Source organism: Pelmatolapia mariae, linkage group LG3_W, assembly GCF_036321145.2.
Source record: "Pelmatolapia mariae isolate MD_Pm_ZW linkage group LG3_W, Pm_UMD_F_2, whole genome shotgun sequence".
Taxonomy (NCBI): Eukaryota; Metazoa; Chordata; class Actinopteri; order Cichliformes; family Cichlidae; genus Pelmatolapia; species Pelmatolapia mariae.
The window spans coordinates 22,624,002-22,641,869 of NC_086229.1; the positions used below are offsets into that span (position 1 = coordinate 22,624,002).

General features: G+C 46.0%; 2 protein-coding genes across 2 annotated transcripts in view; one reads left to right on the top strand and one right to left on the bottom strand.

Moving 5' to 3' along the window:
* LOC134621280 (uncharacterized) overlaps window positions 1–5,433 on the bottom strand; it is a 50,073-nt gene extending 44,640 nt beyond the window's left edge. The window contains exon 1 of the mRNA XM_063467709.1: window positions 5,341–5,433. Coding sequence (XP_063323779.1) covers window positions 5,341–5,433 — 93 coding nt within the window. The remainder of the gene's footprint in view (window positions 1–5,340) is intronic.
* Window positions 5,434–7,289: 1,856 nt separating this feature from the next.
* On the top strand, window positions 7,290–9,908 carry LOC134621291 (E3 ubiquitin-protein ligase TRIM39-like). Its single transcript, XM_063467719.1, has 4 exons — window positions 7,290–7,439; window positions 8,259–8,502; window positions 8,539–8,939; window positions 9,009–9,908. The coding sequence occupies exons 1-4, from the start codon at window positions 7,290–7,292 to the stop codon at window positions 9,906–9,908; spliced, it is 1,695 nt and encodes a 564-aa protein (XP_063323789.1).
* Window positions 9,909–17,868: the final 7,960 nt, after the last annotated feature.

A 17,868-nucleotide genomic window follows, 5' to 3' on the forward strand; every position in this document is an offset into this window, starting at 1 on the left:
GTCTGACCACAGTCCCATCCGCTAACATGGAGTAGGCGGGGTTTATGACCTATACTGCAGCCAGACACCAGGGGGCGATAGAGACGTTTTGGCTTCATTTTTGTCATCCATGTTGTCTACAGTCATTGGGAAGTATCATCATGTCACGGGGTGGGAATGGACAAGTTACCTAGGACTTTTTTTATTGTGTATGAGTTGGTGTGTTTTACTATTTTTTAATATTGTACCGTGTTTTATTTTTTGGGTTTATTGCATGTTTTAATCGTATTTATTGGTGACTTGTCCTGGAAAGACTCCACCCCTCCCTGATTATGAACCTGACACACCTGGGAGGTCCCAGAGGTCAATAAGAGGGCCTGGCAGACCACAGAGAGAAACTGCGGTATTAAGCGATGCGGTTGAAAAATCTGAGTGCGCCTAACTTTTGTGCCAGTATGCCTAAATTTTTAAAGTTAGGCGTACCAGTGCGCCCATATCAAAAAGTTAGTCTAGAGCCCTGTACTACGATAACCGAGTTTCTGTAAAGTACAGCACCCCGGAGCAGAAACACTGACAGGACGGCGAGGACGCCTCCGGGTTTTTCCTTGCCCACTCCGATTGGCTGGATTTTAACTTTTAGTGACTTTTATGCCGTGGCAGACGCAACTGACTTTTAATGTTTATGTCTTATTGATTTTTATTGTGTTTTGTTTTAATTCCTTTTATATGTTTAACTGTTTAAATATAATAAATTATATTTGAATGTGAATGAGTGTACAGTTTTTTAGTCCAGTCCCTTGGCTGCACCACTGCTCCGCCCGTTTTGGGGGGAGGGTTTCCCTCCTACAATAACACCTGTGTTAATTCCTCCTTCACAAGACATAGCATACATTTTCACTGCTATGCTGATGACACCCAACTCCATCTATCCATGAAGCCATGTAACAAACACTAATTAGTTAAACTGCAAAAATATCTTAAAGATATAAAGACCTTGATGTCCTCTAATTTTCTGCTTCTAAATACAGATTATTGTACTTGGTCCTGAAAATCTTAGAAATATGGTATCTACCCAGATTCTTACTCTGGATGGCATTACCTTGGCCTCCAGTAACACTGTGAGGAACCTTTGATTGATTTTTGAGAAGGATACATCCTTCAATGCACATGTTAAACAAATATGTAAGACTGCTTCCTTCCATTTGCGCGACATCTCTAAAGTTAGAAATATCCTGTCTCAGAGTGATGCTGAAAAACTAGTTCATGCTTTCATTACTTCCAGGCTGGACTACTGTAATTCATTATTATCAGGATGTCCTAAAAACTCCCTGAAAAGCCTTCAGTTAATCCAAAATGCTGCAGCAAGAGCACTCACTATGTGTTAATCGACTCCTCTGCATTAAATTGTACCTGTTATTAATCTCTGTCTCTCTTTCACAGCATGTCTTTATCCTGTCTTCCTTCTCTCACCAAAACCGGTTGCAGCAGATGGCCGCCCCTCCCTGAGCCTGGTTTTGCTGGAAGTTTCTTCCTGTCAAAAGGGAGTTTTTTCATCCCACTGTCACCAAATGGCTTGCTCATAGGGGGTAATATGATTGTTGGGTTTTTCTCTGTATGTATTATTGAAGGGTCTACCTTACAATATAAAGCACCTTGAGGACACTGTTGTTGTGATTTGGTGCTGTATAAATAAGATTGAATTGAATTGAATTGAACATTGATATAGCACATGGTTCATTTAGCTTTTGTAGAAATGTTTAGCTTATTTTAGAGTTTACATATGTAGGAATGTTTAGCTTATTTTAGAAGTTTAGGAATGTGTTAGTTAGAATGTAGAATTATTGTAAAGACACTGACACTGCCCTCAATGTAATAAAGGCCTGATTGTGTCATGAACTTAGAAGTAGATTTTAGGAGGCCCTCCCCCATTTGAGCTGTGAAACTAAGACAAAGAGGAGTTGATGTTAAGTGGAAATTCCTCAGGGTATACTTAGGTGGGGGTTTCAACATTTGTGACTTGATAACGGTGGTCTGGAATGGAGATGGGTTTTTATGACATCCGGGAAGGCACTACATTGAGACACACACCTACAGTGCTTTAATTTACGCACCCACACCCACATGCACAGTCATTCACGTGCACTCACATAGGCACATGGTATGCGCACACACAGGCACTCACGTGCTCGTGCATACACACAGAGACAGAGTTTGGAGCACACTGTGGGGGATTTATGATAGGGCTGCTTCTATAAAGCTGGGTGTGACTAACAAAGGGGTGAAGATTTTGCAGAGGGACACCGGCCTCGTCTTCCCTTCTAGAAGTGCATGCTTAAATAAAGATGAATAAAGATTTTGTAAAAATGGCTACTGAGTTCCGGTGCCGCTTTCTGGATCCCTCGCGAATGAAAGAACTGGGGTAAAACTGATTTCGTAACACTTTGTATGAAAAAAATATGTTTTATAATTGCAAGTCAATGAGCTCTTTTTACTTTCTTACATTTCAGAGCCAGTACATCTTTACTTTTAGTTGAGTAAAGAAGTTTAATTAGTACTCAAACTTTTCCTGGAGAATTTGTAACGGTAGTATGTGTACTTCTACTTAAGTACAGACTGTACCACTTTTACCACCTGTGTCTGAGACCTCCCTCAGTGTCCATCTGAAGCTCTCAGTCTGCTGTAGAAAAAGGAAATCCAGGTAAGTTTCTCCTGATCACCTGAGGCCGCCATTACTGTGTGAACTTTACCCACACACCATTCCTCACTCCTCCCACCCACTGCACAAACTCACTGAGTATAGACCGGCTAATTCCTGTAAAGGGAGAGGCAGGTAGAGGTGGAGCAAAGACGAGAAGGTCAAGGTCCTTTTCCAGAAGTTAAAGTGTACAGCAGCAGGGCTGCAGTTGAGTCCTGTTTGTCTCTAAAAGAAGATTCACCGGAGTCTATCAGGTTTCTCTCAGCAACAGTGGTGAGTGCAGCAGATCACACTTCCTGTTTCTACACAATCTTCACTTCACTCTTTTCACTTGATGTTGACTCATCACAGACACATTGGTTCATGTAACCACAGATCCATTGTACATACATCAAGCTGGTGTTTCGAACAGTCTCACTGTGGCACCGCTCAGGACTGTGGACTCAATTTGTGTGCTCTGGATTTCTGACTGACTCCACACTTCCTGTTTTGATTATGGTTTATTCATTACTCCCCTTTCCTATTAGGCTGATTCGGGATCTAATTGATTATTAGGATTACAGACATGAAAACAGCTATGTATTTTCTTTTTTGATATGTATATATAAAACCTTTGACACTGTAAACCAGTAGATTTTGGTCAGTATTTCAAAAGACATTCAAACATTTTACAATGATTGCAGGGCTCTAATTTTGGTCACCAATGTGTCCTAATTTCTCAATAGAGCAACTAAAAAAATCCTAGGTCACACCGTTGCGACCAGCTTTTCGAGTAAAAGAAAAAGTCTCCGCAACTGGTCAAGTAACAGACAACATTATGCTCATATTGTGGTCTAAACCAATGAGAGGTAGTCAAGGGCAGAACGTTTCATATGCCGTTGTCCAAGGTAAGATCAGATATTAAGATAATTAGCTTGATACCTTTGAGGGGCTTTTAATTTAGACTTTCTTTTTATTTTATATATCTTGAGTTATTTTAAGTTTAAATTTCAACTTAGTGAAGCACCTTAAGTACAAGAACTTTTTCGGTAAAGTATTTATTGGACTATAAGGTGCACTTAAAATCCTTTCATTTTCTCAAAAATTGACAGTGCGACAGGGCAAAAAGTTAGTCTAGAGCCCTGGATTGTAATAATTGATTTAAACTTTGGTGGGATCCACTGGGATAGTTCCCATTTCTCAGGTATTAAACAAGGAGGTCCTGCTGCCCCTCTGTTAGTGCTGCATATACAAAATGAAAATTTGAAGGCTCACCATCTGAGGTCAGGAAATGAAATGCTGTCAGCTAGCAGATGATATAGCTGGCTAACCTTATTTCTAACAGACTGGAGGAAGAATTCCTGATTCTGATGTCAAAAAATTCATTTATCTAATTTTCACATACAGGCTTTATCATGTTGGCTTCTTCTATACAAACATCTATTCCCCACATAAATCTTTGGTTTGGACCAACAAATATATTAATTACAAACATAGAATAATTCTAATTATGTATCCCAGCATCCATATTTTTTTAATTTTCCAGTATCTGTGAATATCAGTACAGTTGATGATGGCAGAAATGGACCAAAAATACGGACACCAATGAATAAAGATGTTCTCACAAATGTCGTTTAATATACTGGATAAAACATTCAATAAAACATTTATGAGGTATATGATTCATTATCCTATAACTCCCTGCTGTCAGTTTTAATGGAACAGTCACTTTATAATATTAATGGGTCATTTATACGTATCCAATCAATTTATTAAAAACATAGAAATGATCTGGGTGAATCTTACACCTTCTGTAAAACAGTCAGCGATACAATTTCACATCTTTTTAAAGACTGTATTTGTGTTCAGTTTTTAACACTTCAACTTTATTAAAAGTTACAATAGAAGGCTGTTATTTTTTAATGATAAAAAAGACTTGACCAAAGACCAAAGTCTTTCATTTTAAGCTTTTTGATTCCATTTGGAAAATGTTATATTCATAAATGTAAGTGGTGTAATACAAAACCCAAATCACCTCAATTCAAACCTACCTGGAAACTTTGAAAGGTTTAACAAATCTCAAAGCTGTGAAGTCTCAGGGTAATTTTAATGTTTTTAAAGATTGATGAATCTTTAAAAATTGATGAATAAAAGCAAGATGTTTTTATTCATCAGTTGCTGTTCAAATGTGGCTGTGGCTTTCCAGTCGCCAGCCGAACATCCACATAAACAACAACTGTTGTTGGACCCAGTACAGATTTTAAAGCTGGCGAGGCATGATTGCAGATGCCGTGCCAGTGAATCTGCCTCCCATGCAGTGGCACCGCAGACTCAGCCCTGCCACATACCCCCATCGCCCAACTAAGGCCTGGGAGCCATCTGGCTGAACCTACACGCCCACAAGCAGAAGAGGGAATCACCCGCAAGGAATTGTTAGTTCATGTGGCCGCCCTGCAGTGGTGACGAGGTTGCGCAGACCACACAGTGTGCGGTCAGTATGCTTTTCAGTATTTCAGCGCCCGGTCACCAGCTGCTCCCACCCGAGGAGTGAGGACAGTTGCGGAGGCAGGCTGCATCCTGGCCTCACCTTGAGGGCCAGCATGGGTGTCTGAACAGTCAACACCTCAGTTCTCATGCAGTGAGGGTGGGGGTGGCCGCAGTGTCAGCCAGGAAACTGCGAGACTCACAATCAGCACCTGGCACTCGGATTGGTCCTGCAGTTCTTCCCACCAGCGGCGAGACACCGCCATCTGTTGCATGGCAGCCAATTTAGGCACCATTTGGGACAGCTCATTCTCTGGCTGAAGAAGCTTTGTCTGCTCTAAGGCTACATTCTCACTGCAGGTCTTGATGCTCAATTCTGATTTTTTGCTCAAATCGGATTTTTTTGTCTGTTTGTTCACACTACAAACAAAATGTGACAGCAAATGAACTCTAGTGTGAACCGTTCACGGCCCTCAAAGCGGCTCGCATGTGCATAAGAAGACGTCACACACAACGCACTCTGTTTAGACCCAGACCAAACAGTATTGTTTGACTGATGGCCTTAATATAAAGACTTGTTTCGGACTTTACATTTGCCAATTTTGCATTAAGTTATAAAGTGATTTCGTTATTTACATATGGCCTAATAATTATCCTTATTGCTGTTTTAGAGGAGCGGTGCTTCAAAGGATAGTTGCAGATTTCTTTCAGAATCTGCAGAATAAACAGTACAAATAAAATGTTCACAACATTGTCTTCCCAACAGTTTCACTAACATCCACACTAGATGGCCAGGAAGCATTCACAATGTCTTCTCCAGCGCTGATAATTGGCATCTGTCTTGTGTCAGTGACGTAAAAGATGGATTTAATACAATATGACCGATATAGCGATATTCAAACAGCAGTCGCTTTCTAAAACATTGGATATGTATCAGATTCAGTACCACATGCGAAAGTGACCCAGGTCAGATTTGAAAATGATGGGATATGGGTCGCATAGGGTCAAAAAAGTCGGTTTTGATGCACTTTCGCCTGCAGTGTGAATGTAGCCGAAGAGTAACTGGTGTTGACCCAGCCACACACTCAGTCAAAAACTGTTTCATCACGTACACTGTAAAGTTTGTCCTGTCAAGCATCCACGGGACACAGGTGTAGGGACAGCAATACAGCACACCAGCGGCACACGTCGGCCCAAATGCCCAGCCAATAGAATCGGGCCATTATGTGCTCCAGAGTTGTTTCACAACCCAAATGCCCTGCCATGGGGTTCGAATGAGCTGAAAACTTTGGTGGACCAGGGTCTGCGTGCAGCCCTTGTCCATCAAAGCATGGCGAATACCCCCTTGACACCTTACTGGCACGCGGTACGTCGCTCCTGGACCGGGGGCGGGCGCTGGAGTGCCAGCAACACGGAACATCTGCCCCACCTCCATAAGCCGACATTCTCGGCGCAGGTGCCCCGGCCTCCCACACTGCCAGCAGTCTGGCCCCGGCGTCTGTGCGGCTCCCCATGGCTCCGGGGCAACCTCGGCGGCTGCCAGGGTTCTGGTGGGAAGCAGCGGCCGGGACGGGTTCCTGAGGCTCCACCTGGCTGCCTGCTCCGTTCCCACAGGGCCGCTATGGCTCCTTGCGGCTGGGTCCCGGGTTCAGGTGCTGGCAGCGGACGCAACGAGCCTTTGCCTCGGGCAGGCCCCCCACGAACTGCTCGAGGACGAACAGATTTAGCAGCCGAGTCTCCCCAGCCGAGAGGCCCGGTCACAGCCACCTTGCTGCCACATCCTCCAGCTGCCGAGCCCATGCAAACGGCTGCTCCCCTCCCTTCATCCTGCTGGCCTGGAATTGATGGCGGTAAACCTCTGGGGAGAGGCCCAAAGGATCCAGCACCGCCCGGCACACATCCTCAAACACCCCCCGTGCGCCAAGGGGCAACCCCAATGCTGCCGTCTGGGCCTCGGCTGACAGAAGCGGCAGCAGCCGGGCGGCCCATTCCTCCTCTGGCCAGTGACAGGCCACCGCCATGGCCGCAGTCGCCTGCAGCTGCCCCAGAGCCGCGGTCTGCTGCTCCGAGTGCTGACAGGGCCACGCGCAGGGCCACCAGCAATGCCAGCTGGTGGCCCTGCGCGGCAGCCTGACGAGAGGCCATCGCCGCCATGTACAACATCATCTGGCCCAAGATCTGCAGCGGTTGGCCGGGCAGCGGAGCCGCTGGGGGAGCAGGTGGAGCGGGCTGGGGATCAGACATCACGCCAGGGTTTCAGCACCAGTGTAACGTTTGTCCTGTCAAGCATCCACGGGACACAGTAGATGACAGCAATACTTTTATTAATACTGTGGTTTTAAGGTTTCACTGGGACACCGTCACCTCCACTCTGCTGTCACGTCCGCTCTTCCGCCTACGACTGTCACTGTGAACATATAAAGAGTCACAATAACCTTCACTTCTCAGCACACCTGTTCACCCTGCCCCTGCGCTGCTTAGGGAGCTCACTGCGTCACTCCTAATCTGCAGCCGCCCAGAGACTACACCCATACACAAACTTAACATTGTAGTGTATGTGTAATGCAGTGTAATGCAGATAGACAGAAACCGGTTCGCCCGAAAGACAAAACTCCAAAACACAGACTTAACAATGTGGTGTATGCTGTACAGTGTAGTGAGGAATGCTCAGACCTCTACTTTGGAAAGACAAAACAGCCACTTCATAAACGCATGGCACAACATAGAAGAGCCACCTGGACGGGACAAGACTCGTCTGTCCATCTGCATCTAAAGGTCAAAGGTCAGTCTTTGAGGACACCAATGTTCACATTTTGGACAGAGAAGACAGATGTTTGAAAGAGGAGTGAAAGAAGCCATTTATGTGCACTGTGAACAACCATCTTTGGACTCAAGCAGGGGCTTATGACATGGACTGTCTGCATCTATAATCCAGTTTTGAGATCCTTCCCAAATGCTTTAATACCTACTCATATCCTGGGCCATTTGACCTCAGGAAATCACATGATAGAGTCGGGCTAGGCCTCACATTGGGTTCACAAAGTCCAGATGTGTTTATTTCACTTTAAAATAATTGAAAGTGAATTTTGAATAAAATATGTTTCTTTTTTTTCTCCCTCAGAGTGCAGACATGTCTGCTGCCAGCAATCTGCAATCTGAAGATCAGTTTCTGTGCTCCATCTGTCTGGATGTGTTCACTGATCCAGTCACTACATCATGTGGACACAACTTCTGCAAAACCTGCATCAGTCAGCACTGGGACATGAATCAGAGCTGTCAGTGTCCCATGTGTAAAGAAACTTTCAAAACTAGACCTCAGCTGAGGGTCAACACCTTCATCTCTGAGATGGTTGCTCAGTTCAGACGTGAAGCTCAGCAGAAAGCCAGCAGCAGCAGCTCAGAGCAACAAGCTGCCAAACCAGGAGAAGTTCCCTGTGACGTCTGCACTGGAACCAGACTGAAGGCCCTGAAGTCCTGCCTGGTGTGTCAGACCTCCTACTGTCAGACTCACCTGGAGCCTCATCTGACAGTGAAAGGTCTGAAAAGACATCAGCTGATTGATGCTGTGGAGAACCTGGAAGACAGGATGTGCACAAAGCACGATAAACTTCTGGAGCTGTTCTGTAAGACCGACCAGACATGTGTCTGTGTGCTCTGCTCTGTTTTAGACCACAAGAACCACAAGTTTGTTCCTCTGAGAGAAGAATATGAAGGAAAGAAGGCAGAGCTGGAGAAGACAGAGGCTGAGATTCAGCAGATGATCCAGAAGAGACGACGGAAGATTCAGGAGATCAAAGAGTCAGTGAAGATGACTAACGATGCTGCAGACAGACAGAAAGCAGAAGGTGTTCAGATCTTCACTGCTATCAAGAAGTCTGTTAAGAGACACCTGAAGGTGTTCATAACGGAAATCGAAGACAAACGGGAAGCAACAGAGAAACAGGCTGAAGGTCTCATCAAAGATCTGGAACAGGAAATCTCTGAGCTGATGAAGAGTAGCTCTGAGGTGGAGCAGCTCTCATGCTCTGAAGACCACCTCCACCTCCTCCAAAGCTTCTCCTCCCTGAAAGATGCTCCACTCACCAAGGAGTGGACAGAGGTCAGAGTCAATCCGCCATCATATGAGGGGACTGTGGTGAGAGCTGTGGTTCAGCTGGAGGAGACAATCAGGAAAGACATGAAGAAGAAGCTGTTTGAGGCTGAGCTGAAGAGGGTCCAGCAGTATGCAGTGGATGTGACTCTGGATCCTGATACAGCTCATCCTGATCTCATCCTGTCTGATGATGGAAAACAAGTTTATGATAGTGATATGAGGAAGAATCTTCCAGACAACCCAGAGAGATTTTCTTACTCTCCCTTCGTTTTAGGAGAGCAGAGTTTCTCTTCAGGTACATTTTATTTTGAGGTTCAGGTTAAAGGAAACACTGAGTGGGATTTAGGAGTGGCCAGAGAGTCGATCAACAGGAAGGGAGAAATCACACTGAGACCTCAGGATGGTTTCTGGGCTGTAGTGCTGAGAAATGGAAATGAGTACAGTGCTTGTGCAGGTCCTTCATTCCCCCTCTGTCTTCAGTCTAGTCCTGAGAAGGTGGGGGTGTTTGTGGATTATGAGGGGGGTGTAGTCTCCTTTTATGATGTAGGTGCTGCAGCTCTGATCTACTCCTTTACTGGCTGCTCCTTCACTCACAAACTGCTCCCATTCTTCAGTCCCTGTAATAGTGGTAAAAACTCTGCACCTCTTATTATCTGTCCTGTCAATCAAACTGAGTAGATCAATGACTGATTTTATTTGATGAACTGATTGATTTTTCCATGTTCTCCACCTGGAGGTGTGGAGGAGAAAGGAGCAGGTGGAGCACAGACTGCTGTATCCTTCCAGTCACATCATTTTGATGTGATAATTATGTTTCCATATTCTGATGATTCGGTTTAAAGATAAACAGAGTTGGGGAATGGCTGCAATCACAGCATGAATAACATGGTGAAGGTTAACCTATCATTAAAAATAGTTTGCACATCTGCAGAGGAGGGAGGGTGAACATGTTGGATAAAGGATGATGAAGATGGAGCTGCCAGGCAGGGGGAGAGGAGGAAGACTCCGGCTGTGTCCCAATTCAGGGTATCCACGCTTGAAGTACGCACAATACGCGTACTACATACGATGCGTACTACAAGTACGGGAAGTGCGGAAATGAGAGGCTTGTGAAATGGGACGGTCTAGCCTTCGTCGCGCTGTTCAGGTTGCCTAGCAACTATGATACTAACCGCGAGAAACAGTTCATAAAGCTTTGTTTAAAACAAATGAAGAAAAAAAATGTTTTGTTGGTCATTCATTTTTGTCATGACATCACTTTGATTAGTTGAGTATCTGAGGCTGAGACCACAGGACTGTAAAACATGATAGTTGGGCTTCATTTCTGTACTGAAGTCTTTTCAAGATTAGTTAGTAAATAACAATTAGAAAATATTGTTCATGAGACTATATATATATATATATATATATATATATATATATATGTATATATATATATATATATATATGTATATATATATATATATATATATATATATATATATATATATATATATATATATATATATATATATATGTATATATATATATATATATATATATATATATATATATATATATAAGATGCAAGTAGCAGTTATTTATATTTCCTGTCACCTTAAATCTTCACTCAAAGACAAGTATCTCTGACAGTGTATATACAGATGTATTATATATAAGAGACAAACATTGTTCTTTTAATATGTTGGGATTGTTACATTTGGCTCAATGCTTACATATATGTGTAAAAAGCAAATGTAGGAGCTGTGAAAACTGTTTCTGATAGAATGAAGAGTAGACTGATATATTAGATATTCCTTTATTGGGTGAGAAAATCAGACCATGTCATAACTGCTTTAAGTCATACAGAATAGATATCAGAGCCTTAAACAGACTGACTTCTGCTAAATGGGTCAAACTGGGCAGAAAGTATACAAACACATAACATCCTTATAGAATATGATGTAACACTATAGATCAACTTACCTCAGAATATATAAAGCATATAAACAATTACAGCAATATGATGCAACAAACACAGCAGTGCTACTAATCCAAAATACTCAAATCTTCATAGAAGTGAAACAAACATTTATTTTTAGCTCCATTCTGCTGCTGATACATACTTTAGGTTTCTGAATATTAAACTTGTTGCTGCCTTTCATAGTGTGTAACTTGAAGGCCCTGAGTACTTTCTCCCACACTGAAAACACTGGAATGATAACATTATTTGAACATTACCTAATAAGACTGATTCAGGACAGACAATTAGTTCTTTTAAACTTTTCTAGCAGTCCTTCACAAACAGGGAACAGTCTGTCTATTCTCTCCATCTGTCAGCTGTTGCTGGCTCTTCCTCCTCCTCTTCCTCACACACTGCTGAGTTTGTCCTGGTGGATCATCAGGGGTGCAAAGCCTCACAGATGATGTGCAGCAGTGGGTCCCTCAGTCTGTCCTCACTCTGGACACTTGCAGTCGTCACACATGGAAATCAAATGTGTGATAAGCTGCAGGATTCAAACACAAGTGTAACTTATAAATACATGTTCATACTTTTATTCCACAATCCGAGAGAAAGAAACAGAGAGAGAGTGCAGGACAGACAGACAGGTGACAGTCTCAGGTGTATACACTGCTACACAACAGCACAAGAGAAGGAGGATTTAGTGTTTGTGTTATTACGAGTGCTAAACAAGAAGAGTTCCCAGATGGTCCAGTGGACACATGTGTGACTCCTGTGATTAAAGCATCCTTCTTTCAGCTTAACGAGTGAACCGTCAGCTCGTTCAAACACACGTTAAAGTCCGTTTGGCTCGACACCACCGAACAGAGGCAGCAATATAACATAGCTAACATTAACAGTGCAGTGAATCCTGCTTGTGCCGTCATATTCAGGACTGCAAACCGAGCAGCATCACTGACGTTCAGCTTGTTGTGTTTGTGGATATATGACTGACTTTAATTATCCATAAAATCATCACATTCTCTGTAAGATTAAGGTTGAGTATATATATATATTTAGAAGTAGAGGCTTTAAAACCAAGTTAACGCTGAAAGTACAAACATCACTAATGTCAAATGTTTTAATGTTCTCCATTATTCAACATTTGCACATAAATAAGTGACATCATATTCAGAACTTACTTTTAAGTCTTTATTTTATTTTACTTATTTTAAGTCTTTCTACTTTTAGGTCAACTATTGAACGGTGTATAATTTAAAGTAAAGGCTTTAAAACCAAGTTGGCGCTGGAAGTACAAACATCACTAATGTCACATAACATGTGGCCAACAGTAATGTTTTAATGTTCTTCATTATTAAACATTCGCACATAAATGAGTGGCATAATACTCAGTACTTACTTTTGAAAGTTTACTCTTCGGCCACCTGCCATTTTTTTCAGAAGAAAATATCCACACCCATCGCCGCGCTATGAATTGTGGGATAGGATGGGTTACGAAGTTTACACCGGACCCAGCCTTGAAATCTGGGGAAATGAAGGCCACATTTAGAGGACTCTTCGAATTGGGACAACCTTCGTCGTGTCGCTGGGACGTAATCGATCTACGAATGCGCATTCCGAAGCATGCGGCCTCTGAATTGGGACACAGCTTCAGACTATCCTTTGTTTCCGTTCATTCTTGGTCAGGTTGTCTGTTGCTCTCGTCATGTTTCAATGCTTCCATGTCTCCATGTTGCCAAGGTTTTTCCACGCTCAGGTCTTTTGTCACGTTCAAGGTTTTGTTCTTTGTCTTTTTTGTTTAGCATTTAGTTTTCCCAGTTTAGTTCTAGTTAGTTTCTTTCTTGTGTGCATCTGCCTTTTGTTTTTGTACCTCTTTCATCAGCCTTATTAAATGACTCGCCTTTTGTTAATTTCAATCTTTTTTTCGACTTCCCTTGTGTCTGCATTTTGGGTCCTTTTCGTCACTCCATACAGCTTGCCTCTGCCAGACTGACAAAAAATATTTAAACAATTCGAAGAATATATAGCGAGACAAACCGAGAGAGAGAGAAAGGCAGAAACTGATGATCAAAGCCCTGCTGATCCTCCTGGCCTTGACAAGTTTGAAGTATACAGCAAAGGCAAACCCAGGCAAATCCAGTACAGACATAAGAAATAACTTCTATCAAATACAATGGCTTGCAAAAGTATTCGGCCCCCTTGTACTTTCCCACATTTTTTCACATTACGGCCACAAACATGAATCATTTTTATTTGAATTCCACGTGAAAGACCAACACAAAGTGGTGTACACGTGAGAAGTGGAACGAAAATCATACATGATACCAAACATTTTTTACAAATAAATAGTTGCAAAGTGCCATCCATCCATCCATCTTCATCCACTTTATCCGAAACCGGGTCGCGGGGGCAGCAGCCTAAGCAGAGAAGCCCAGACCTCCCTCTCCCCAGCCACCTCTTCCAGCTTATCCGGGGGAACACGAAGGCGTTCCCAGGCCAGCCGAGAGATATAATCTCTCCAGCGTGTCCTGGGTCTGCCCCGGGGCCTCCTCCCGGTGGGACATGCCCGGAACACCTCACCCAGGAGGCGCCCAGGAGGCATCCTTGTCAGATGCCCGAACCACCTCAACTGGCTCCTTTCGATGTGGAGGAGCAGCGGCTCTACTCTGAGCCCCTCCCGGATGGCCGAACTTCTCACCCTATCTCTAAGGGAGAGGCCAGCCACCCTTCGGAGGAAGCTCATTTCTGACGCTTGTATCCGCGATCTCGTTCTTTCGGTCACTACCCACAGCTCGTGGCCATAGGTGAGGGTAGGGACGTAGATCGACCGGTAAATTGAGAGCTTCACTTTTACACTCAGCTCCCTCTTCACCACGACGGACCGGTGCAGCGTCCGCATCACTGCAGCCGCAGCACCAATCCGTCTGTCGATCTCCGGCTCCCTTCTCCCATCACTCGAGAACAAGACCCCGAGATACTTGTACTCCTCCACTTGGGGCAGGAACTCATCCCCGACCGGGAGTGGGCACTCCACCCTTTTCCGGCTGAGAACCATGGCCTCAGATTTGGAGGTGCTGATCCTCATTCCCGCTGCTTCACACTCGGCTGCGAACCGTTCCAGTGCGAGCTGGAGGCCTCCACCTGATGAAGCCAACAGAACCACATCATCCGCAAAAAGCAGAGATGAGATTCTGAGGCCACCGAAGCGAAAGCCCTCTGCCACTTGGCTGCGCCTAGAAATCCTGTCCATAAAAATTATGAACAGAACCGGTGACAAAGGGCAGCCCTGGCGGAGCCCATCACCCACCGGAAACGAGTCCGACTTATTGCCGGCAATGCGAACCAAACTCTTGCAACGGTTGTATAGGGATCGAATGGCCCGTAGCAATGGGCCAGACACCCCATACTCCCGCAACACCTCCCACAGGACACCCCGAGGGACACGGTCGAATGCCTTCTCCAAGTCCACAAAACACATGTAGACTGGTTGGGCAAACTCCCATGCACCCTCGAGTACCCTCGAGAGGATAAAGAGCTGGTCCAGTGTTCCGCGACCAGGACGAAAACCGCATTGTTCCTCCTGTATCTGAGGTTCGACTAGCGGACGAACTCTCCTTTCCAGCACCCTGGCATAGACTTTCCCAGGGAGGCTGAGGAGTGTGATCCCCCTGTAGTTGGAACACACCCTCCGGTCCCCCTTCTTAAAGATGGGGACCACCACCCCGGTCTGCCAGTCCAGGGGTACTGCCCCTGATCTCCACCCAACATTGTAGAGGCGTGTCAACCAGGACAGCCCTACAACGTCCAGAGCCTTCAGGAACTCGGGGCAGACCTCATCAACACCAGGGGCTCTGCCACCAAGGAGTTGTTTAACTGCCTCAGTGACCTCGCCCCCGGAAATTGGCGGGTCATTCCCCTCATCCCCAGACTCTGCTTCCTCCTCGGAAAACGTGTCAGTGGGATTAAGGAGGTCCTCGAAGTATTCCTTCCACCGCCCGACAATTTTCTCAGTCGACGTCAGCAGCGCTCCGCCAGCACTATACACAGTGCAGGTAGAGCACCGCTTTGCCCTCCCAAGACGTCTGACGGTTTGCCAGAATCTCTTCGAGGCAGTCCGAAAGTCTTTTTCCATGGCCTCTCCGAACTCCTCCCACACCCGAGTTTTTGCTTCAGCTACTGCCCGAGCCGCATTCCGCTTGGCCTGTCGATACCTGTCGGCTGCCTCCGGAGTCCCACAGGCTAACCAAGCGCGATAGGACTCCTTCTTCAGCCTGATGGCTCCCTTCACCTCTGGTGTCCACCATTTGTGTCGGGGATTACCACCACGGCAGGCACCAACCACCTTGCGGCCGCAGCTCAATGCAGCAGCTTCGGCGATGGAGACGCTGAACATGGTCCATTCGGACTCAATGTCCCCAGTCTCCCTCGGAATGCTGTTGAAGCTCTGCCGGAGGTGTGCGTTGAAGATCTCGCGGACTGGGGCCTCTGCTAGACATTCCCAGCACACCCTCACTACGCGTTTAGGTGCACCGGGTCTGTCCAGCATCCTCCCCCGCCACCTGATCCAACTCACCACCAGGTGGTGATCAGTTGACAGCTCAGCCCCTCTCTTTACCCGAGTGTCCAGAACATATGGTCGCAGGTCTGGTGATACGATTACAAAATTGATCATCGACCTGCGGCCTAGAGCGTCCTGGTGCCACGTGCACTTATGGACATTCTTATGTTCGAACAAGGTGTTCGTTATGGCCAAACTGTGATTTGCACAGAAGTCCAATAACAAAACACCGCTTGGATTCAGATCAGGGAGGCCGTTCCTCCCAATCACGCCCCTCCAGGTCTCGCTGTTGTTACCCACGTGAGCATTGAAGTCTCCCAGCAGGACAATAGAGTCTCCAGATGGGGCACCTTCCAGCAACCCCCCCCCCCCCCAGGGACTCTAAGAAGGCTGGGTACTCTGAACTGCCACTTGGCGCATAAGCGCAGATGACAGTCAGGACCCGTTCCCCGACCCTAAGGCGCAGGGAACAAACCCTCTCATCCACCGGGAAAAACCCCAACGTACCGGCAGCAAGCCGAGGGGATATTAGAATACCCACCCCAGCCCGCCGCCTCTCACCAGGGGCAACTCCAGACTGAGACAGAGTCCAGCCCCTCTCTAGGAGACTGGTTCCAGAGCCCAAGCCATGCGTAGATGTGAGCCCGACTATATCTAGCCGGTATCTCTCAACCTCACGCACTAACTCAGGCTCCTTCCCCACCAGAGAGGTGACATTCCATGTCCCTATTGCCAGTCTTGGCAGCCGGGGATCAGTCCGCCAGGGCCTCCGCTCCTGGCCGCCGCCCAGCACACAATGCACCCGACCCCTATGGCGCCTCCTGCGGGTGGTGGGCCTGCGGGAGGATGGGCCCATGTCTCCTCTTCGGGCTGTGCCCGGCCGGGCCCCATGGACTAAGGCCCGGCCACCAAACGCTCGCCCTCGGGCACCCTCCCCGGCCTGGCTCCAGGGCGGGGCCCCGGTAACCCTATCCCGGGCAGGGTAAACTGCTCCCTCAATATTCTCTTCATAAGGGTCTTCTGAATCGCTCTTTGTCTGGTCCCTCACCCAAGACCAATTTGCCATGGGAGACCCTACCAGGGGGCAAAAGCCCCCAGACAACATAGCCCCTGGGATCCCTGGGACACACAAACCCCTCCACCACGATAAGGTAGCGATTCACGGAGAGGTAGTTGCAAAGTGGGATGTGCATAATTATTCAGCCCCCTGAGTCAATACTTTGTAGAACCACCTTTTGCTGCGATTACAGCTGCCAGTCTTTTAGGGTATGTCCCTACCAGCTTTGCACATCTAGAGACTGAAATACTTGCCCATTCTTCTTTGCTAAACAGCTCGAGCTCAGTCAGGTTAGATGGACAGCGTTTGTGAACAGCAGTTTTCAGATCTTGCCACAGATTCTCGATTGGATTTAGATCTGGACTTTGACTGGGCCATTCTAACACATGGATATGTTTTGTTTTAAACCATTCCATTGTTGCCCTGGCTTTATGTTTAGGGTCGTTGTCCTACTGGAAGGTGAACCTCCGCCCCAGTCTCAAGTCTTTTGCAGACTCCAAGAGGTTTTCTTCCAAGATTGCCCTGTATTTGGCTCCATCCATCTTCCCATCAACTCTGACCAGCTTCCCTGTCCCTGCTGAAGAGAAGCAACCCCAGAGCATGATGCTGCCACCACCATATGTGACAGTGGGGATGGTGTGTTCAGACTGATGTGCAGTGTTAGTTTTCCGCCACACATAGCGTTTTGCATTTTTGCCAAAAAGTTCCATTTTGGTCTCATCTGACCAGAGCACCTTCTTCCACATGTTTGCTGTGTCCCCCACATGGCTTGTGGCAAACTGCAAACGGGACTTCTAATGGTTTTCTGTTAACAATGGCTTTCTTCTTGCCACTCTTCCATAAAGGCCAACTTTGTGCAGTACACGACTAATAGTTGTCCTATGGACAGATTCCCCCACCTGAGCTGTAGATCTCTGCAGCTCGTCCACAGTCACCATGGGCCTCTTGGCTGCATTTCTGATCAGCGCTCCCCTTGTTCGGCCTGTGAGTTTAGGTGGACGGCCTTGTCTTGGTAGGTTGGTAGGTTTACAGTTGTGCCATACTCCTTCCATTTCTGAATGATCGCTTGAACAGTGCTCCG

Coding starts and splice junctions, on each gene's coding strand:
- LOC134621291 (XM_063467719.1), top strand. CDS start 7,290: ATGTACAACATCATCTGGCCCAAGATCTGCAGCGGTTGGCCGGGCAGC. Junction 7,440..8,258: donor TCAAGCATCCACGGGACACA/GTAGATGACAGC, acceptor TTTCTCCCTCAG/AGTGCAGACATGTCTGCTGC. Junction 8,503..8,538: donor GATGGTTGCTCAGTTCAGAC/GTGAAGCTCAGC, acceptor GCAGCAGCTCAG/AGCAACAAGCTGCCAAACCA.